The sequence below is a fragment of the Odocoileus virginianus genome, chromosome 11 (genome assembly GCF_023699985.2).
Source record: "Odocoileus virginianus isolate 20LAN1187 ecotype Illinois chromosome 11, Ovbor_1.2, whole genome shotgun sequence".
NCBI lineage: Eukaryota > Metazoa > Chordata > Mammalia > Artiodactyla > Cervidae > Odocoileus > Odocoileus virginianus.
Window position 1 is genome coordinate 24,001,428 of NC_069684.1, and position 23,674 is coordinate 24,025,101.

General features: G+C 37.4%; 1 protein-coding gene across 3 annotated transcripts in view; it reads right to left on the reverse strand.

Moving 5' to 3' along the window:
- RABGAP1L (RAB GTPase activating protein 1 like) overlaps positions 1 to 23,674 on the reverse strand; it is a 677,279-nt gene that overhangs the window by 467,530 nt on the left and 186,075 nt on the right. For all 3 annotated transcript variants that reach the window (XM_020902280.2, XM_070474047.1, XM_020902281.2), the window contains exons 12-13: positions 21,377 to 21,470; positions 10,092 to 10,242 (exon numbers count right to left, since the gene is read on the reverse strand). In XM_020902280.2, coding sequence (XP_020757939.2) covers positions 10,092 to 10,242; positions 21,377 to 21,470 — 245 coding nt within the window. The remainder of the gene's footprint in view (positions 1 to 10,091; positions 10,243 to 21,376; positions 21,471 to 23,674) is intronic.

The following is a 23,674-nucleotide window of genomic DNA, read 5'->3' on the forward strand; positions in this document are numbered from 1 at the left end:
CTAGGTACAGCAATTAAATATAAATATCCAAAAAATAAAAAATAAATATAAATATCCATCTTGATATGACATATTTTCTGAGGTTTTTCACTTCACATATTTATTCTAAGAAGAACAAACTTGTATTACGTTCTTTTCATTTTACCAGGGGACAAACACTGACCCATAAGTAGTGGATGAAGTTCTCCGACTGTGGTGGAAGTGAGGGAAGGAAGGAGCGCACTGACTTCACTTCTTAAGGCTTCTGGGATAATCCAAGCTAAGTCACTAAGGATCACCTGAATCATTATGTAAGCTACTCCTACCCTCTATTCCCTCCCCTATCGCACTCAGACATACTTAATTCCCATCTCAGGCATCAGCTTCCCCATGAAGTCTTCCCTGACTCACCCAAGCGGAACTGCCACTACCTCTTTCATATTCCACACACTTGATTAAAATACCTGTTATAACCTGAATCATCATATATTTGATTTATCTGCATGTAGGTCTGGCTTTCCCTAGGCCATGCTCCTCAAAGCTGTGAGCCCCTTTTGTCTACACAGGCTTAGAAACCGCACAGGGCCTGGCCCATAAAAGATGCTCAATAATAAGTTACTGAATGAATTAATTAATAAGTGAATGACACTGGTATCCCCCCTTGCAGTCTTGATTATATCATATAGTCATTAGGAGTGATTTTTAGAGAATATCATTTAACTTTATGATATACTTGAAACTGCATAATGACTAAATAATAATTCATATAATCATTATAAAGCCAAGTTTAAGGATTCAGACATTCCATGATATTCACTAGCCAGAAGGAAAAAAAAAAAAGACAAATCTGATTTTTTGTACTTCTAAAAAGAATAATGCTTAATTCTATCAGCTATTGTTCACATCAGATGCTCTCATGAAAACTATGTGGCTGGAAGTTGACCAACACTAAAGTAGCAGTATACACTGATACAAATATCCATTATTACTAATATCATACATTCATACCTTAAATACACACTATGTACCAAGCACTTTATCATTTTACTTAATTCCCACAACAATTCTAGTAGGTACTACTATTATCTGTGCTTTACAAACAATGAAGCTGAGGCTTAGAAAGTTGAGATAACTTCTCAAGATCACAAGTTAATACATGGCAGGGGTGAGACTCAAATTCAGGTCAATCTAGCACTAGAATTTAAATCCTTTAAAAAGAAATTGTGTGTGCACATATATACAAACACTTCTTAAAGAAAAGATTCACTTGGAAAAAAGCAAATTTAAGTGAGAGAAGGAAATGGCTTATGATACCATTACTTCTGAAAGCTTATCAATTAAAAGCTTATTTTGATTTTAGCAAAATATAAAGTAGGAATGTTATCGATTAGATCACTTCTACAAAAAAGGAGAGAATTATAGTCTAATATTTGCTATGTTATATAAGCAGTAATCAGCAGACTTGATAAACTATACTACACATGCCACATAATTACAAAAATTATACGTACATTTCTGTAAAGCTACATAAAATGCAGACTGCCCTAAAACACACACAATCTTCCCTACGTCAAATGGCTCATAAAGTGTGAAAATGTTGTCATTACTCAGTGGCTCCTAAAGCCAGCAATTAAGATTTAATTCTGGACTTCACTGGTGGTACAATGGACAAGAATCTGCCTGCCAATGCAGGGGACACAGGTTCAATCCCTGGTCCAGGAAGATTCCACGGTGTGCAGCAACTAAGCCCATGCACCACAGCTCCTGAACCTGTGGGCTGCAGGCACCGAAGCCTGCATGCCTAGAGCCTGAGCTCCGCAACAAGAGAAGCCACCAGACAGAAGCCCGTGCACCGCAGTGAGGAGTAGCCCCAGCTCACCACAGCCAGAGAAAGCCGCCTGCAGCACCAAAGACCCACCGTAACCAAAATGAAATATTCTGTTCACAAAGATTTAATCCTAATCTTTGAAGCTCTACATTCTGCTTGTTTCTACAAGGAGCAGCAAGGTTACAATCCTTCCATTGTCCTTTCAGATCACCTCAGGATTATGAAGAATGCTAATTTAATAGAAATAACAAGAAATCTCAATGATAAGCAATAAAGAACTTATACTTTCAGAAGTATGTGGTACAAGCCTGCCACTGATCCATCAACAGTGTTGGTGTCCTCAGCCTCTGGCAGATATCACGTAGCAGCAGACACCGGTTGAAGCCTCAAGTCAACTTTAGGAAAGATGTGTGAACACCCACTTGAAAAGGGACAGCTGGAAGTTAGGTGATTTCAGCTTTTCTATTACTGATTCTATAAAGTACTGTTAGAAATTTTCTATCATTTGGAAAGTTTAGACATGTTTTTTTCTATAAACAGAATTCCTCAAGTAAACTTTCATTTTCATACAATGATTAGCATAAAGTAGAGAAAAGGAGATAATACTGCTTTTATTTCTTTAACCATTTATTACCCTTAATGATTAATGATGGGGAAAATACAGAGAAAGAGTTTTCCCTTCCAAAGGATCTTTAAAAGACAAAACATTAGAATGCCCTATCCCTTTCACATCTATTTTTAGAGTTTTCTACTTTATGGATTCACATACTAACTCTTCTATTTAGTAACTGTGGGTCTCTCAAACTCTCTGAACTTCCCATCTCATTGATGGTAAAAATGGGAGTTCCATCTCTGAAGATGTCAGGTTTACCTGGAAATGGCATATGAAAGCACTAGACATAATACCCATCACACTTTCCACTGATTCTCTCAGCAAGTATGTTTTAGCATCACCATGAAATTAAAAGATGCTTGCTTAGTCCTTGTTAGGAAAGTTATGACCAACCTAGATAGCATATTAAAAAGCAGAGACATTACTTTGCCAACAAAGGTCCGTCTAGTCAAGGCTATGGTTTTTCCAGTAGTCATGTATGGATGTGAGAGTTGGACTGTGAAGAAGGCTGAGCACCGAAAAATTGATGCTTTTGAACTGTGGTGTTGGAGAAGACTCTTGAGAGTCCCTTGGACTGCAAGGGGGTCCAACAAGTCCATCCTAAAGGAGATTAGTCCGGGGTGTTCTTCGGAAGGACTGATGCTAAAGCTGAAACTCCAATACTTTGTCTACCTTATGTGAAAAGTTGACTCACTGGAAAAGACCCTGATGCTGGGAGGGGTTGGGGGCAGGAGGAGAAGGGGACGACAGAGGATGAGATGGCTGGATGGCATCACCGACTCCATGGACATGAGTTTGAGTAAACTCTGGGAGTTGGTGATGGACAGGGAGGCCCAGCCTTCTGCGATTCATGGGGTTGCAAAGAGTTGGACATGACTGAGCAACTGAATTGACTGACTGACTGAGAGGGCAGTCCTAGTGTTGAATATTAAGATTATAGCAATGAGCAAATCCATATGCAGTCCTTGCTGACCTAAAGTTGATGGTGAAGAGTGCCCTGTGGCTCATACTGAATTTCCTACAGCTTCTGACCATGGCAGAACTTTTCACATTGGATATGGCATTGCCTCAGCCTAAACACACCCTCCAGCTCTTTGCTCCTGGGCAGAAGGGTTGGCTGCTCCAGTGTCTGTGCTCCCCATCACCTCGCTCATATCTCTGTCACAGCACCTAACCATGTCATCACCATTCCTCTGCCTTCCAGACTGACTCCCCCAATGGACCATGCATCTCTACTAGATAAGATACCAGTGTTACTCTTCACACAGAAAACACCTGCATGTTTAATAAATTAAAGGATGAATCAGTGGCACAAGTCCATAAAAGTGTTACACATATTTCATTTTCCTTCTTTCTCTTTATTTCTCAAGAGAATGTCCTTAATCTGCACAGATATCACGAACCCACAGTAATCTCCACATTTCCCTCTTTTCCACGCTACTCATTTAACATTGAAACATACACTGCTTTATAATTTTTCTCATCCCCTATCACTAGCGAGTGCTTACCATGTATTAGGCATGCTGAGTCCTTTATGTAAACTACCTTACAATCTTATTCAATCCTCCCAAATCTATACAATATGTATTATTAAGACCACTTTATAAATGAGATGAAGGATAATTAAGGAATTTGCCCAAGGTCACGAGCTAGTAACCAAGGTCACGAGCTAGAGCTTGAAATCTGAACCCATGGTCTCCCTCCAGTTGTTGTTCAGTCGCTCAGTCATGTCTGACTCTTTGTGACCCCATGGACTGTAGCATGCCAGGCTTCCCTCCCTTCACTATCTCCCGGAGTGAGCTCAAACTATGTCCACTGAGCTGGTGATGTCATCCAACTATCGCATCCTCCCTCCAGAGTGCGCACCATTTCCTCCCGAAGTGGAGTTATAGCTTTCACCGAGGCACGCTGTGCCTAAAAGTTCCCTAATCCTGGCACTGGAGTTAGCACAACTTCTCCATGATATAAACGGCTCAGCTCACCTGGCTTGTTCTGTTTGGTCCTCAGCTCCAGATTAAGGTTAGCAGTTAGTCTGCAGCTCCTGTCCTGGCTCATCTTAAATCTGTCTAGACTTTTTCATCCTTTTTAAAACTTTGGTCCCTAAAGTCTTCTTCCTTATCAGTGACAGCTCCCTCCCCTGAGGCAAAGGTTGATATGCTAATATGATGGGGTCACAAAATCAAGCATATTTCAGGGCCTGGTCAGGTATTACAATGTGTGAAGAAAAGAGAGTAAGTAATAAAGAGCAGGAATAGTATGTCTATGAAATAGGATGTACAAGCTTGAGCGAGCAATGGATACTATTCTCTAATGTATTGTACTGATGATTACACAAAGCAGATGATAGGCTGGATCCAGTCTTCTGGCTATATGCCATCTCACCTGAAAAGGATGCTTCAGAATGTGATTTGTTTTTTCAAAGAGTGAACTAGCACACTACTACTAAAGGATGAAATGATAAACACACTAGTTTTTCTCCTAAGAGTCCAATCACATTTTCCTTCTTCCCTATATTATCTGATATATTTGGGAGGGATTTTAGCAAGTTTATTTGTTCAAGCTGAACCAGTTCATTAACTGACCTTGAAATCTTGCCATCCCTTAATAAGAGAGGAGAGATTAATGAGACCAAAAGAAAATACTACCAGCTTTGGACTAAACATGCAGGCACTTCTTACTGAAAATCCTCTAGGTATTCATACTCTTTCTCCTGAACATCTCCTAAGCTCATATGCATTCACCACCAAAGTGCATTCTTAATGTTCTTGGCTACAAGCACTTGCTGTCTGATTTCTACCCGAAAGCATAGAGAAAGAACAAAATTATTTTTTCAATACTGTCATTATTCATCTTATTTTTATTATGCTTGGCTATCAAGCAAGGAAGACAATGAAATTAAATATACCACTGCACTTCCTCTCACAGAAATGTTATGACTTGAGAGCCTGAATAAAGGCACATGATCAGAGCCACACATTTCTACATTGTTTACATGAAAATGCTTTTTGGTAAATGGCACTGTTAATGATAGAAATATTAATAACATTAAAAAGTTTATGTGGTCAATGATTTATAAACCAAAGGTGAAAATATTTACTATACTATCTTTAAATTATACATTATTAGTCAATCTCAAATGGTGATTAGTAAACATTTGCTGTCCTAAAATAAGCTCCTAGGCTTAGATGCTTTTCATAATAAATTATTCCACAACAAAAAGCTCAATCACTGTCACTATCAATAGGCAGGTGTTGCATAGAAAGGCAGGTGTCTACCTAGTATTAAGTGTCTCTTTCTTATTAATAAACTCGTATTTCAGTGGATGAAGAGGAACTGCAACATACCATTTTAAAAAAATATTTTCCTATATGCAAAACAGAAAAAGAGACTCAGATGTATAGAACAGACTTGTGGACTCTGGGAGAAGGCGAGGGTGGGATGTTTCAAGAGAACAGCATTGAAACATGTATATTATCTAGGGTGAAACAGATCACCAGCCCAGGTTGGGTGCATGAGACAAGTGCTCGGGCCTGGTGCACTGGGAAGACCCAGAGGGATGGGGTGGAGAGGGAGGTGGGAGGGGGGACCGGGATGGGGAATACATGTAAATCCATGGCTAATTCAATGTATGACAAAAACCACTGCAATGCTGTAAAGTAATTAGCCTCCAACTAATAAAAATAAATGGAAAAAAAATAAAATAAAAAAAAATTAAAAAATATTTTCCAGCATTCCATGGAGATAGTCATGTAACAGAATCCTGGTCAAAGAAATTAAGTGGAAGTTGTTGTTGTGGGGTTTAAGGAAAAGCTCTTTATAAGGGTGACACACCTGGTCCAGATCTGCCAAAGAGTTCTAGACTCAAGGAAAGTTCAGGTTCATGGAATGTAACCTTTAAATACTTGGAATTTCCCAAATGACAGAGGCATCTCTGTCATTCATGGTGGGACCCACCAATCACCTCTTACAATTTATGCTTACATTTTGGGTGATTCATGGAAGGACCATAGACAGTTTATTCTAAGAAGAGGACTAAACATGGGAGCTGGCCAAGCCAGAAAGACCAGAGAAAGATCAACCATGAAATTAGAGGATAGGAGTGTTGAGCCAGGTGATTTCAATCCAATCTCAGTGGAGAGAAGAAGACTAAAGACTTAGTTCAGCCAAATGGTTGGCAATAATTCAATCAATCACCCATATACGATTAGATTAACTCTATATATAAAGAAACCCCAATAAAAATTCTGGACTCCAAAGCTTGCTGAAATGCCTGGGTTGGTGATACATACTACTACAGATTGACGCTGGGAAGGTAAGGTGTCCCTGAGGACAATGTATGCTTCCTTGAAACCCTCGCAGTTCCAGATTCTGCCCAATGTATCTCTTCCTTTGGCTGACTCTAATGTATATCTGATGTATATCTTTTTGCTATTAAAAAAAACCCTTGTAATCATAACACTTTGCTACATGGGTGAGTCTATGGGGACCCCCAAATTTGTAGCCAACTAGTATGAAGTGAGAATGGCACTGGGGCTCCCCAACCTTGTAGTTGATTTCAGAAATCTTGGGCAGAACTTAGCAGTCTGGAGGACTATTCCTTTAACCTCAAGTTTGGATGCTTTTGTCTTTCCTTTCCTCTTTACTGGACACAACACGATGTAGAGAAGTCATTTGAGACAACAAGGTGACAAGCACAGACCAAATATATCAGACAGAGTTCAGTCAGGGACGCAGAACCTGTTCTAAACATTTCAAAATCGATTAACGCGAGGACTTAGGTTCTTAAACACTGGGAGACCAAAAGACTGGGAACATCACTGCTAGCTTTTAGGTCTGCCACAACTACAATCAGGAGGTTGGTTGGCACTGCTAATCCAGATAGGAAACTGCAGGAAAAAGGAACACAGAATGAAGGCAGGAGATTCATAAGGGAATGTCCAGAGCAGATGAAAAACTCACAAATGGCATAGGCCAGGCATCTGCCAACTATTACCAAAGAAAAACAATATGGCTTTTTCCTCCCTCCAGTCTCCACAGGCAGAAAGTAAACCACTGTCAGAATTCCAGAGTGAAAGGAGTCTAGGAATATTTTATTCAATGAAAACAATTTATGTCATTCTGTCTCTTGGCTCTTTCTCCTGAAAACTGTATATTCAAAACCACCATGTTGCTTAGTATATGTGTATAAGTATATGCTTAGTAAAACTTTTATCACACATATAGTGATATATAGTGATATAGTATATGGTCAGGAGTTTATAAACAATATTGTGGCAGACTAATTTCATTTTTCTCCCAAAGTTTGAAATCTTAAACGGTATGAATTAACAAAGCCTCTTAGTGGAGAAAAGAATATGATAGTAGCTGCTACCCCATAAACAGTCATTGAAAGTATACAATTACTTACTCATGGGAAAAAGTGATTTGATGCCAAGAGTTATGGTCTCTGGACATTTTTGCTCAGACGGGTATCATTAATAAAAATGTCTGAGCATAAACTTCCAATATATGTATATTTATTATTTATGTTTATTATTCACAAGTGCTACTGTACTAATAAAAATACTATAAAGCATAGAAACAGACTATAAAAAAGATTTTTTAAAATGAAAAATGTTTGCTTAACAAAAATACTACAAAAATGCTATTCAATATAAAATATAGGTCATTTAATTTTTTATTTTCTATAATTTTTCTAAGATAAACTTTATATGACATAATATTCACCAAAGTGTACAATTCACTGGTTTTTAGTATATTAACAATGTTGAGAAACCGTCACCTCTAATGCCAGAATATTTTCATCACCCCAAAACGCAACCCCAAACCTGTTAGCAGTCACTCCCAATTCCTCCCTCCTCCATCCCCTGACAAACAGTAGTCTATTTTCTGTCTCTATAGACATATTTATTCTGAACATTTCATATGGACAGAATCATACGCTACGACTCCTTATCTTTTAATATGTTTGTCAAGCAATTTATGAAGTGACAGTTTGAAAACCTTCACAAATCAGTTTTCTGATTCATGGTTTAATTGTGATCATATCTGGAGAACACTAACAGAGAGCAGAGGCACCTCGTTGGTTTCAGTCCTGCCATCAACCATTTTGTTGAAATAAAGCTAGGGGATTACTCATTTTCTCAAAGTATTCTTAACAAATCAGAAGGCAGTGAATTTTTATATTTCTAAAAATCGGTCTCAATTTCCTGCAACTACTTGCACAAGATTTAAATGTTCTTGAAATTTATGATTCCAGATTTAAAAGAAAGAAAATGGTAAGAGTTTTTAAATAACACAGACATGCAGTTTTCAATCACAAAAATCACAGTGATGTTCAAATTGCCAAATGTTTCAAACATCCTTTCCTATAACATGAATTTATTTCCCAAAGTAGTTGCTTTATCATCCATTATCATAATATTAGTTTTTGACTGAAGGAAAAGAGTAATGTGTTTCTCTTTTTTAATACCGTGATATGTAGCATCCTGTGACATAAATCTTTGTAAACCATTCATCTATGCTATGAAGGTTAGAACTAGATAACCTGTAAATCCACCTAACCTAATGCATGCAAACTGCAAGAAAACTGAATATTCTAAAAGTGAATACATGAGTGTGAGCACCACTGTTATTTCATTCAGAAGTATGCAAGTCCCTTCGTCCCCCACCTCACTCCTGAACCACAAGGGATAAGTGGCTATTAGCCCCAAGAACTTAGTAAGGTACGACAGCACAGCAAATATGAGTATAGCATAACATCACTTTGTATTTGCAATTTAAAATTGCAAATGGAACTTTAGATATCTGCCCTCAACATCAATCGATTATCCTACACATCCCACTACAGAAAATACTAATTAGAAATGGTATAAACAGGTGTTTAATATATGAATTGAGCAGTGACTGACTATACTAGGAACTAAGAAAACATCTGTGGAAGGATTGGAGGCAAAGAGGTAAGGGAGGGGAGAAGGAATTAGAGGGGCTAAAGAATTTTAAAAGCTTATGTAGCCTGAGTAGTAAAGTCTTACTGAACAAAAAAATTCCTTTATAATAGAGATTTTCTTTAAAAAAAAAGTTATCATTATTTTAAAATCCATGATTTACAATAGATTAAGAAATTGGGAGGTAAGACCTAAGAAGAAAGCCTAGGAGCCAGGATTACCCATGTTCTAAAATCAGGTTTTTGGACATAAGCAGAGGAATTTACATTGGAACCAGAGACTCCTGACAGGATAAGGATCTGGGCAACTATCCACATCATCTACGTGTAAGGTTACATAAGCATAATTTCATAATTTCAAGTTAATTTGACTTTAAAATTATACTAGAGTACAATTATACTGTGTACAACTGTGTATAAATCTCACACAATAAGAAAGGTTAATTGAAAGTACATGAAATATAAGTATATCCCAACTTAGTGAACAGTTATAACAATCACTGAAATGAAAAAAATGAAAGCCAAGGCATTAAGTGTGCATAGATGACTACAGTCCACTGTTTATCACTATTCAACAAGTGTTCAGAACAAAAGGCAGACATATTCACCAAATGATGCAGTACAGCTTTTCAAAAAGTTCAAAGCATTTATGACTTATTGGAGCTATGAAAACAGGATTTACTTAATATATCGTCACATGAGAGTAACATGAAAAGAGCTCCTACCTTTGTGATAAGAAGTCGGTACCTATCCAGCATCGCCTGGTTGTCATGGCAGCCTGCTAATAATTGCCATACCTCTGCCCTCAATGCTTCAGGAACACCACTCTTCACCAGAGTGGATAATCCCTTTGGTCGTGCACCAAGGTTATTGTGCCTGAGAAAACAAGAAGATAAATCATTCATACTCCCTTCACCACTACTGACCTGGTGCTGTTATGGAAAATATATTCATGAGTTTATAGTTTAAAAAAAAAAGTATAAGACTGAATCAGGAGGAAAATGACAGGGAGTGGCATGAAATAATAATAATAGTGTTTAAGTTTAGTAACATCTTCAACTTTTTTTCTTGATGGCATCTTCCTTATTAGTGAACCACGTTATCCCACCCAAAGGAAAGTTTTTCCTTCCTCTCATTTATTTTTTTACCATTCTATGAACTTATAATAATGAATGTGTTAACTGTATATTCCCAGGAAGCATTTCAAGGCATAAAAAGAGCCATTTGAATTCCCTGAGATGAATATATGGTATGTACAGCAAGGGCTGGGGGCTAGGGATGCTGAGAGTGGATCAGAAAAGAGGCCTATTATACCTTGACTATACCTCTAAATCCTGATCCAAAGTATCCCTGAAAGGAAGAACCTAGCCCTTTCCTACAAACCTCATATGACCTATCCAACTCCCCAGTCACATACACTTAGCAGCTTTACCCATTTCCAAGGGTGCTTAGAACCTGAACAAAGACAAATACATTGTCATGAAGCCAGTGATCACATAGCAGGTATGCAACTCTGATAATCTGCCCAACTGAACTGAAACTGAACTGCAGTTCCCAGCCTATGCCTAGCTTGAACCTGGAGCTATGTTCTACACCTTTTTGTTCAGACTTGATCTCTACTTTTATTTGCTGCTCACCTTTAATCTCTTAAGAGTTGATCCTAACGTAACCATCCAAATTTTAAAGATGTACTGTGGTTTGGTCTAACATCCCAGGTTTTGGCTTCAGGTTTTGAACCTGTGAAGTCATCGAAACCATATGTCTAATTTCTAAAATTGGCCTCCTGCCTACTTTACCTACCAAATGCAACCCAGACCTCAGTTTTGGCATGTCCTTCATTTGAAAATATGTTCCAAGCTTTCCCCGTACTCTCATAATCCAACTATCTCGGAAAAATTTTAACAACTTCCAAAACTCAAAAGTTCAAGTAAACTCATCCCATTAATATCTTTAATAAACCATTAAATTTATGACCATTCTGCTTTATTTCAGCCTCTTAAGGGAAAACTTTTATATTGTTGAGTTAGATAATCTTAAGCTGACGATACTGACAGGCTTGAAGCAAAACAGAGTAAAGAGAGGCAGAGCGTACACGATTTAACATGCCATGGCACCATTAAAGAACCTAATTATGCTGCTAAGTGAAAAAAGCAGGTTTTAAAATAGCACATATATGGTATTATTTTAACTACACATTCTCTCTCTCACACTCTCTCCTTAACACATACTATTTTGAAACCTGCTCTTGACATGCATAGGGAAAGAATATGGAAGAATGAACACCAAAATATCTATGTAATGGAATTAAGAGAAAGTATTCCTTTTATTTTTCTATACTGTTTGAAATATTTACAATGATCTTGAATCCTTTTATAATCATACATAAAAAAAATTCATTTCACGTCTTTAAATTTCCCCAGTGGACTTCAATTAAAAAATAAATTAATTTGGAAAAACACCATAGCCAAATATGCTCCATAAAATATGTCAAGTAGAGGCTTCCATGGGGACGCAGTGGTAAAAAATCTGCCTATCAATGCAGGATACGGGTTAGATCCATGGTCTGGGAACATCTCACAAGCCGCTGAGCAACTAAGCCCACGTGCCACAATTATTGAGTCTGTGCTCTAGAGACCATGCTCCATAACAAAAGAGGTTACCACAATGAGAAGCCTGCACACCCTAACTAGAGAGCAGCTCCCGCTTCACGGCAACTAGAGAAAAGCCCTTGCAGCAACGAGACCTAGCACAGACCCCACACACAAAAAAAAAGAATTAAAAAAAAAAGTTGATTTTAAAAAATATGTCAAGTAGAAAGATTATTAACTATTCCTGAGAAGACTTACATTTGAGTAAACTATATGACACATGGGTTTCCTTCCAGCTGCCTAGTCTTCACTCTCCAACAGCATTTAAAATTAGCAAAGGAATGCTGCGCCAAAGCAAGCCAGGAGCAGCTTCATAAAAGGATCTTTTTTGTAATTTTATTATTTGATTCTGATCACTGATGCAATGGACATGAACTTGGGCAAACTTCGGGAGATGGAGAGAGACAGGGAGGCCTGGCATGCTGCAGTTCATAGGGTTGCAAAGAGTCAGACATGAGTAAGAGATTGAACAACAGCAACAACATATTTTTGAATAGGAAAAACATACATGATTTGAGGGCTAGCTGAGTTTCTGAACTCTTAGTATAAAATAAAAATAACTAAAAACAACAGTGTGCCAAGGGCTAAGCGCATTTCTCATGAAATTAAATGCAAAGTTTTCTGAATTATGAGTCCCATAATGAATAATATAAGAGTAATTCAAAGTAATTAAATATACTACATGTTAAATATACTACATGTACTACATGGTTATACATGAATCATGAACTTCCAGGTGTTCAAGCTGGTTTTAGAAAAGGCAGAGAAACCAGAGATCAAATTGCCAACATGCGCTGGATCACCAGAAAAGCAAAACAGTTCCAGAAAAACATCTATATCTGCTTTATGGACTACACCAAAGCCTTTGACTGTGTGGATCACAATAAACTGTGGAAAACTCTTCAAGAGATGGGAATACCAGACCACCTGACCTGCCTCTTGAGAAATCTGTATGCAGGTCAGGAAGCAATAGTTAGAACTGGACATGGAACAGACTGGTTCCAAATTGGGAAAGGAGTACGTCAAGGTTGTATACTGTCACCCTGCTTGTTTAACTTATATGCAGAGTACATCACGAGAAAGGGTGGGCTGAATGAAGCACAAGCTGGAATCAAGACTGCTGGGAGAAATATCAATAACCTGATATGCAGATGACACCACCCTTATGGCAGAAAGTGAAAAACTAAAGAGCCTCTTGATAAAAGTGAAAGAGGAGAGTGAAAAAGTTGGCTTAAAGCTCAATATTCAGAAAACTAAGATCATGGCATCCAGTCCCATCACTTCATGGCAAACAGATGGGGAAACAGTGCAAAGAGTGGCTGACTTTATTTTGGGGGGCTCCAAAATCACTGCAGATGGTGATTGCAGCCATGAAATTAAAAGGCGCTTACTCCTTGGAAGGAAAGTTATGACCAACCTAGAAAGCATATTCAAAGGCAGAGACATTACTTTACCAACAAAGGTCTGTCTAGTCAAGGCTATGGTTCTTCCAGTAGTCATGTATGGATGTGAGAATTGGACTATAAAGAAAGCTGAGCACCGAAGAATTGATGCTTTTGAACTGTGGTGTTGGAGAAGACTCTTGAGAGTCCCTTGGACAGCAAGGAGATCCAACCAGTCCATCCTAAAGGAGACCAGTCCTGAGTGTTCACTGGAAGGACTGATGTTGAAGCTGAAACTCCAATACTTTGGCTACCTGATGTGAAGAGCTGATTCATTTGAAAAGACCCTGATGCTAGGAAAGATTGAGGGCAGAAGGAGAAGGGGATGACACAGGATGAGGTGGTTGGATGGCATCACCGACTCAATGGACATGAATTTGAGTAAACTCCAGGAGCTGGTGATGGACAGGGAGGCCTGGTGTCGCAAAGAGTTAGACACGACTGAGTGACTGAACTGAACTGAACATGTTATACTGAGCTCAATGTCAGCACTGTGTATCGACAGCTATTAAAACTCCAATAAATATCTCCCATATAAAAGAAACCTTTATTCAACCCCACATAATACTCCAAATGTCATACTGTCTTCCCCCTTTGCACATCACATCTCCCTAAAGGATGACTGCACATTCTCTCTATCTTCCCTCACACTCATTCCTCAGCTCAGGTCAGCACAGCTTCTCTCTTCTATATAAGTAACACATGACCTCTCTCCAGGCCACTAAATTCCAGAGACATTTTTCTTTTTTTTTTTTTTTTTTCTTCCCATTTTTTTTTATTAGTTGAAGGCTAATTACTTTACAATATTGTAGTGGGTTTTGTCATACATTGAAATGAATCAGCCATGGATTTACATGTATTCCCCATCCTGATCCCCTCTCCCACCTCCCTCCCCATCCCATCCCTCTGGGTCTTCCCAGTGCACCAGGCCCGAGCACTTGTCTCATGCATCCAACCTGGGCTGGTGATCTGTTTCACCCTTCATAATATACTTGTTCCAATGCTATTCTCTCAGAACATCCCACCCTCACCTTCTCCCACAGAGTCTAAAAGTCTGTTCTGTACATCTGTGTCTCTTTCTATTTTGCATATAGGGTTATTGTTACCATCTTTCTAAATTCCATATATATGTGTTAGTATACTGTATTGGTCTTTATCTTTCTGGCTTACTTCACTCTGTATAATGGGCTCCAGTTTCATCCATCTCATTAGAACTGATTCAAATGAATTCTTTTTAATGGCTGAGTAATATTCCATGGTGTATATGTACCACAGCTTCCTCATCCATTCGTCTGCTGATGGGCATCTAGGTTGCTTCCATGTCCTGGCTATTATAAACAGTGTTGCGATGGACATTGGGGTACACATGTCCCAGAGACATTTTTGAGTCCTTCCACTACTGACTATTTTGTTTCCTTGGCATCAGTGACAAAGCACTCTCTTTTCCCTCCTCACAAACCCCACTGATGATTGCTTCTTAAAGTGTTTCAAACTGTAAATCTCTCCACTCTCCCTCAATGATCTAATTCTCTCCACTCTCTGATCTCTGGGCATTACTACCCATCTCCATGAATTCTGAGCTCCAGAAATCAACATACTCAAATTCAAACTCATATTCTTTCTCCCTAAACCTGATCGTTTTCCACAGTGTCCTACCTCAGTGACTGTCACCACAATTCAACCAAATTAGAAACCTAGATGTTACTGTTCACATTATTCTCTATCCCATAATTTATTACTAATCTATCAAGAAATCTAATGCATTTTATTTTCCCAACCACTCCAAAATCCTTGCACTCCTACCTATCTCCATTGCTACCAATTCTACTCATTGTGCCTCCTAACATCCACTCATCCTATTACCATGTATTTCCAATACGGCAGGCAAAATGAAGAGAAAAATAGCTTGATTATATATCATATTGGCTCAAATTACTTTGCATAATCAATTATATAAGATTCTGAATCTGAACTTTCTCTTCTTACACAGACATACACACACACATACACATGCAAACACATACCTTAACGTTAACAGTCAACAGTCCCTAATACAGCTTTTACTGTAATATGATTAAACTCAACCAATATTCTAGCTTCTAGCTGGCCCTTGTCTATTTGGCCAGGCATAATAGAAAACCTTTTTCTCCTCTCTTTAAAACCCAGGCACTATTTATCTTCATAGTGACGTGAAAGTGGCTCACTTGTGTCCAACTTTGCAACCCCATGGGTTGTAGCCTGCCAGGCTCCTCCCTCCATGGAATTCTCCAAGCAAGAATACTGGAGTGGATAGCCATCCCTTTTTCCAGGGGATCTTCCTAACCCATGGATCAAATCCAGGTCTCCCACATTGCATGCAGATTCTTTACCATCTCAGCCAACAGGAAAGCCCTAGGACACTGGAGTGGGTAGCCTATCCCTTCTCCAGTGAATCATCACCACCCAGGAATTGAACCAGGGTATCCTGCATTGCAGGTTGGTTCTTAACCAGTTGAAATAACTTACAGACTGACATTTAAAAAGAACTGGGGAGTTCATAATACAACATGATTAACAGCTCTAAATTACTGACTATTCTGGTAATGATACAGTAATTAATTATATTGTATACAACACCCTGTACTTAAGAGATACTGCTATCAATGGCTACCAAGCCAAAAGCTATAGTATGCATCTATGACCAAAGAGGATCCAAATAAAATGACAATTTATAAAAATAGTCACTGTTTCAGTATTTCTAATAAAAATATAATTACATATGGTCATTGATTTAATACATTAACTACAGCTATCAGGAGACTTACAAGCAGGCATCTAGTTAGGACAAGTGTTGAACTCTGCACTAGAAGCAATACAGGTATCAAATGATTAAAAAAGTCACACATAAACCAGATGTGCTCAACAGTAGTAATTGGGAAGTTTGTAATGCATGAATGTAAATTCCACAAGGGAAGGAATCTCTATCTTCTTTACTTATATATCTGAAGCATCTAGAGCAGTACCCTGTTATATATAAGTATTCAATACTTTTAGATAAAAGAATAGATTTATGAGACTAAATTAACATGAACAACTAATACAGCTAAGCTAAAGAATGCTTTTTTTAAAGGCAAACAGTCTCACTGATTTAACAGCATCATAAAGCAGTTGTATATTCATCTGGTTACCTTCAAAGAGGCATCTTTTCTTGAAACTGTTTGGGCATATAAGAACTTTCTCTATTTAAAAAAAAAAAAAAGAACTTTATTTTTTAAGGCTGTCTAGGAAAGAATTTCAAAGAGGAGCTATAATTTCTAACAAAAACAGCAGAGAAATCAAGAAATGAGAAGAAAAGCCATTGAATGATACTCAGAGGTCACTTATAGAATTGGGGCAATTTTGATAAAAGAAGAAGAGGAAGTAGGTGGCTAGAAGATATGAGAATGTAAGGGCAGCAGCTTGACCCACTTTAAAAGGTCTTCTCAGAAAAAGGAATAGTTAGAACTGAAACTAAAAGATGGGGAACATCAAGTAAAGTTGGGGATTTGTCCTTCCCTCATTAATGGTAAGACCTATATATGTCAACCGAGGTCTCACTTTAAGTTAATCAAGATACATGAAGAAGTTTCAAGAAAAGAGATAGATTAAAGATCACTAGGAAAAGCAAGAGCACATACTTTGTTCTGATATGTATATGCTTTCACCGGGTTTTTTCATTAGTGGAAAAAGTTGAACATTATACTGATGTGAAAAGGAAGGAAGCTATTTATGTTCACGCTTAGTGATTTGAATTCTTCATGTTTTCCGAATTTAGATATTTTGGCGGATCATTTTGCTGATGTTTGCCTAGGTTGAGAGATCATGGATTAAGAACATATTTTCCCACTTTGATAATAAGGATAGTCATGAAGAATACAATCAAAGTGCCTATTAAATCTGTATCAATTTTCTGAAAGTCTAACAAAGGTAAATGAATAGTCTGAAGGTAGTTTTATTTATATATAGTAAACCAATACTTAAATTTTATCACAAAGTTCCGTTAGTGTTTTGGTTAGAAAATCTTCCTACCACAAAAGTTAACTTACATCTAAGTGTTCAGGGTCAGCACAGTGTTCTCCTAGTCTTCTAATAAAAATAAAGGGAAAAAGAAAAAAAAAAAAAAAAAAGAAAAACCCTAACTCCCACCATGCAGAGATAATCTGTTAATACTTTAATTCAATAATAATAGTGTCCATTGGTTTGCTCTCACAGTAAGAGTTCATACTACAGATTTTGTCACTGTAGTTTTTCTCTAAAAAATATTGTTTGATAATTTTCAGGTCAATATAATTTCAAATTAATAACTTAATTTACTCCTTCAATTTGTAGTCTAATAAAAACAGGATTCTATTCTATGTTAAAAAAAAAAAAAAAAGAAGAATCTCAACAGCTTTGATACAATTCAAAACCAGAAACAGTTTTCCAGAAATAATTCTGCCCCAATTCCTTAAATAATTATTTAATATGCAAGACATCAGCATTACCATTCTGAATATATCCAACACATTAAAAAAAAATCTTGCTACCACTTTCAGTTTGGTGTTTTCAAGTCCTTCTATCACAAGTGTGTTAGTTGCCCAGTCATGTCCGACTCTGTGACCCTATGGTCCGTAACCTGTCAGGCTCCTCTGTCCATGGAATACTCCAAGAAAGAATACTGGAGTGGGTGGGTAGCCAATCTCTTCTCCAGGGGATCTTCCCAAATTTCTATCACAAACATTTCCTCAATTCCTCTCTCCCTGACGTTCTTCCTCTCCTTTTCTCTAAATCTTTTGTTTGCTCACTTTTTTATGTAGTATTTCAAAACATTTTAACTCCAATTTCATATGAAGACCTCCATCACTGAATTTTTACTGTGTTTTCCATTTTCTTTCCCATAGTATCTTTATTTTTTTCTGATAACTTAAAATTAGTATTAGTCTTCCTTTGCTGCTACTGCTGCTAAATCACTTCAGTCGTGTCCAACTCTACGCAACCCCATAGACAGCAGCCCACCAGGCTCCCCTGTCCCTGGGATTCTCTAAGCAAGAACACTGGAGTGGGCTGCCATTTCCTTCTCCAATGCATGAAAGTGAAGTTGCTCAGTCGTGTCCGACTCTTAGCGACCCCATAGACTGCAGCCTACCAGGCTCCTCCATCCATGGGATTTTCCAGGTAAGAGTACTGGAGTGGGGTGCCACTGCCTTCTCCGAGTCTCCCTTTATATATTTCTAATAGTATATTTCATTATCTGAGTTCTGATTTTATCCATAAAAGTTTCACTTTATTTTGATATAGTGATCTCATTGTTTCACAGTAAGTTCAAAATACTTTCAACTACGTTTTATTTAAAAACCCCTTGATAACACAGGCTGTCTCCTCATAAACAAAATTTTCCCCCAAAGCACAAAATGAAGCACAATAGGTGCCCTACCTAACTGAATCACAAAAATATCTTCTTGTAAGTCCCTAACTAATATTCCTAAGACTCACTGAAATGCTCTAAACCCACAGAAACATTAATGTTAAAAAAGATACGCCAAGAGCAATTTTAAAACTTTGTCAATTCTTGTGTAATAGAAATAAACTTCTCTCAATTAGGCAAATCTCATCATTTTCACATAAACTGTCATGACACAACTACAATGAGACAAGTAAACATAAAAATACTTCAACTGTAGAAGATTCAAAAAGTTTTCTACAGGTCTAAAAACCACTTATCTAAGTTCTTTAAAAAAGTTCCCTAAGATTCTATAAATGAGTTAGCTAAAGTCTACTACAAAAAATATAATGTAGAAAGATTATATTTCTGAAAAAATGTACACTGAATGGTAGCTGAGGAATCCCATCAACTCTACTTTAGAATTCTTTCTCCATTTGGAACTACACTTTATACAGAAGGCCCATGAGTTTGGTACTGACCTCATCAACCCATTCAGTTATGTCCTAACTAGTTACTCTATTAACAATTTCTTCTGACTCCAAAATTACCTTCTAAATAATAAAAAGCATAATAAAAGCAATTTTTTAAAGGTTATTTTCCAAGATCTTTTTTAGTAGTATTTACTTTTATTTATTTGTTTGGCTGTGCCTGGTCTTTGTTGTGACACCGAGAACCTCTGGTTGAGGCATGCAAAGTCTTAGTTGCAGCATGCGGGATGTAGCTCCCTTACCAGGGATTGAATCTGAGTCCCCGGGTTACCAACTGGACCACCAGGGAAGTCCCCATAATAGCAACTTCACCTTTAAAATATTTGTTGGGAATTGTCTTTATCGTGTTTATTGTATTTTTTTTCCTACTCCTGTGTTCACTCCAACATTTTCACTGGGTGCTAACAGAAACATTTATCCATTATGTCACAATTCTCTGCTTTAATGTCTATATGCCTCTAGCGGCTTCCCTGGTGGCTTGGACAGTAAATCTACCCGCAATGCAGGAGACCTGGATTCAATCCCTGGGTCAGAAGATCCCCTGAAGAAGGAAATTACAACCACTCCAGTATTCCTGCCTGGAGAATTCCATGGACAGAGGGGCCTGGTGGACTACAGTTCATGGGGTCATAAAGAGTCAGACACGACTGAATGACTAACACTTTCACTGTCTCTGTAAGATGGTAAACTCCTTGGGGGTAGGGACTTTCTACTGTTCATCTTTAACTCAGGAGTGTCTAGTACAGTTCCTTAGAGAAAGTAGATGATATTTTTAAGTTGGCTCAAGAATCAAATGATTGTCATTTCACAGAAAAGAAACATAACAAAATGGTTAAGAAATTTGAAATAACCTCAGTTTTTCAGTTATTTTGTTAAAATGGCCTGTTATCTATTCCCACCCTTCTTGCTTGTGAATCTCAAAGGTAGGAGCTATGTGTTTACCTGTGTATCTCCTAGAGCCTACAAGGATGCTTTATATTGAAACAAGTTATAAATCTTGTGGACAAATCAATTTTAAAGAGTGAAGATCTCAACTGGCTGTCTAATTAGTCATAAACGTATTTTATTGTATTGTCCATCATACTGTCATTCTCATTATTTCTTTTTAAACTCATACTAGAAGCCTGGAAACAGTATCAATTTTCTGAGTCTATTCTCTCGCTTACTAAACCTTCTACATGCACCAATAATAACGAATCCAGAAATCTATGTACATTATAGAAATGGCAGCCTGTCCAACTGGTTAAAAAGTCCTGCCTTTGGAGCCAGACTGCCGAGATTCAAACCCTGGCTCTGTCATTGACTTGCAGCATGATCATGCTCCTAACTCTAACTCCATCACTCAACAAGTCCCATCTCTTCCTGCCTATTCATCAGCTTCCCTTGCAATTGTGTCCTCTTGTGGCATCATCAAATTTTCTCTCTCTGCAAGTCACGTACAGCAGCACACAATGTACATGCTCAAATTATCTCTCAACCCACATTCACTTACTAATATGTCCTTATTTCTTATCACCCCTTTATAGCAAAACTTCTCTCGAGAGTTATCTATCTATACCTGATGATTACCTTTCCTCCTAGATATAGTCCAACCAGGCTTTCATTCCTCCCTCTCTATGGAGAGTTTCTTGTGTGAGTCACCAGTGACATTCAAACTGCTGGACTAAATGAAATACTCAGGCTTCCTCCAACGTGACCTTTCAGCAGCTGGGCACTTCGTTCTTGATAGACTTATTCACTTGTGTTTAGCTTGACTCTCCTCCTACACTATTGGTTGTGCTTTCTGGGACTCCTTTGCACAATATTTCCTACTCATCTTTCCAACTGCCAAACTCAACTGCTGGTTGAGGGCTTGACACCTAGATGACTATCTATATTTACTCCCTAAGTTATCTCAATATAAAGATACATAAACATGCAGTTTTTTAATTAATACAACAGATGAACAATCATATAAATATAAAATTTTCAATAAGAAAAATAAATTTTTACCATCTTCCTAGCAATTCTCCCCAAGAATATAGGATCTTCTCAGGACAATCCTTAGACACATCACCTGTTCCACTTGAGAGTTCATTATCACTCTCTGCAGAAGAAACACAAAAACAACAAACATTATATAGTACATTGTATATTTATGTGTTATAAAACAATAAGCATGACTGTTTCTAATAAAACAAATACTTCTGCTTATATTACACCACTGCAAAAATAACAGTATAAACTTCAATAATATATTTTATTTCAGTGCCAAAATAAATATTTTCAAAGCACAAAGTTTTTATTAAAATTCTTGTCCACAGTTTACATGGTATGAAACTGAAAATACCTATAAATAAATATCTTTACCCAACGGAAGTAAAATTTAAAAGCTAATGGTAACATGGTTAGAAATTCCTATTTAGTATTTTATTCATCAGTTTAGTATTCTCAAATATTGTGTGTGTGTATTCAGTCGCTCAGTCGTGTCCTACTCCTTGAGACCCTATGGACAGAGGGCCACCAGGCTCCGCTGTCCGTGGGATTCTACAGACAAGCATACTAGAGTGGGTTGCCATTTCCTGCTCCAGGGGATCTTTCTCAACCCAGGGATCAAATCCATGTCCCAGTGTCTCCCAGAGATGAAACTTTCATCTTTCAAAATGACAACTTCATAAAACATTGCAAAATATAAAGTAATAGTTTTAGAAAGAATAAGACAGCTTGAGTTGTAGTTTATAATCAGTAGTGAAAATAAGTTAATTCTAAATTCTATAAATCTTTAGACTTGGTAAAGAAAGGAAATGTAATGGACACAACTCACCTACACTATAACAAAGCTTTTGACACAGTGCTACCTAAGAAAAGGCTGCAGAAGTACTGATTGAATGATAAAATAAGCTAGATAAAAATCTGTCTGGCTGATAGCACATACCAAAGTTTCACCAATGCTGTTATAGTATAATAAGGATTGGCATTAAGTGAATCTCACAGGGATCTGTGTTAAAAACAATATTGCTTAGCATGTGACAAATCCAATGATCCAAGCAGAAACTCATTCATACCAGTGGATATATTCAACACCAAAAATTAATGTGATAAATAAAGATTTATTTGGTGATGTTTAAAAGATGTGCTTATATCCACCTGAAAAGATTTTATCACATATTTAGCAAAATAAAACCAAACTATATATACACACACAAACAAATGCTTCATCATCTTTAGGACAATATCAGATAAACAAGAATGATGATGGACATTTTATTCTAAAAAGCAAGTATTATTCTGGATATTGGGAATGAAGGTTAAGAGGCTATATGCTAACATCACTGCTCTAGAAATACCTCACATAGAACTGAGAGGTTTTATTTCTTTTAAAGCTAAAGCAAATGAAGTATCACTAAGTATTGGAGGAATAAAGTAAACAGAAACAACTGAAGTCTTAATATTAGAATAGTTTTTTTCATGAAAAACTATGCCTTATAATCCTTATAATTTTTAACTAAAATGAGGCACTTCTGTGAGTAATATGAAAATGAATAAAGGAAATCTCGTTTAAAATGAAGTCAGGAAACCCTGAAGGGGCAATTCTCACACATGTATCATTCGTGGCAGCTTACAGGCACTAACAGGAAGGAAGATTTCCTCCCGACCCAGCAAGGACAAGCTGCTAGCCACCTGCAGTCAGTGAAGAACCCCTGCAGCCCTCCCCAATTTCCTCCTTTTCTCTATAAAAGCAAGCCCCTCTCCTCCATTCTCCAGATATGCCTATCGTTTACTGTTGTTTGCTTGTCCCAAATTGCAATTCTCTCCTATTAGAAAATAAACTTATTCTGCTGGTACAATAACTGGCTGGTTTTATTTGTTTAACATCAGCAGTGAAAAGGGACACTATTAAAAATTACACTAGGAAACAGGTTAAACTTACACTATCTCAGGCAAACAGACTTCTGGTCACCCTTCTTATTAATTAGCACCAAACATAAGTGTTTATAAGTTGATATTCAATTAAGCAGAGTCCAAGATGATCCCACATTATACTCTAATTTGCCACACAGTAAATAATAACACACCAAAGTGCCAAATTGTACACGCTAAGTTGGGAGATCAAAATCTAAGAACACAATAAAAGAAACAAGGCAACGAACACCGATGGACATCACTAATCCTGAATATGAAAAAACTCAAAAGGTACTACTGATATTGAGACTCTTTTGGACTCTTATTGTTCTTGCTGGGAAAGGAATCCCTAAGCATGAAACAAAATGAAGATGCTTTAAGAAAGAATAAGAAATATGACTACCTATA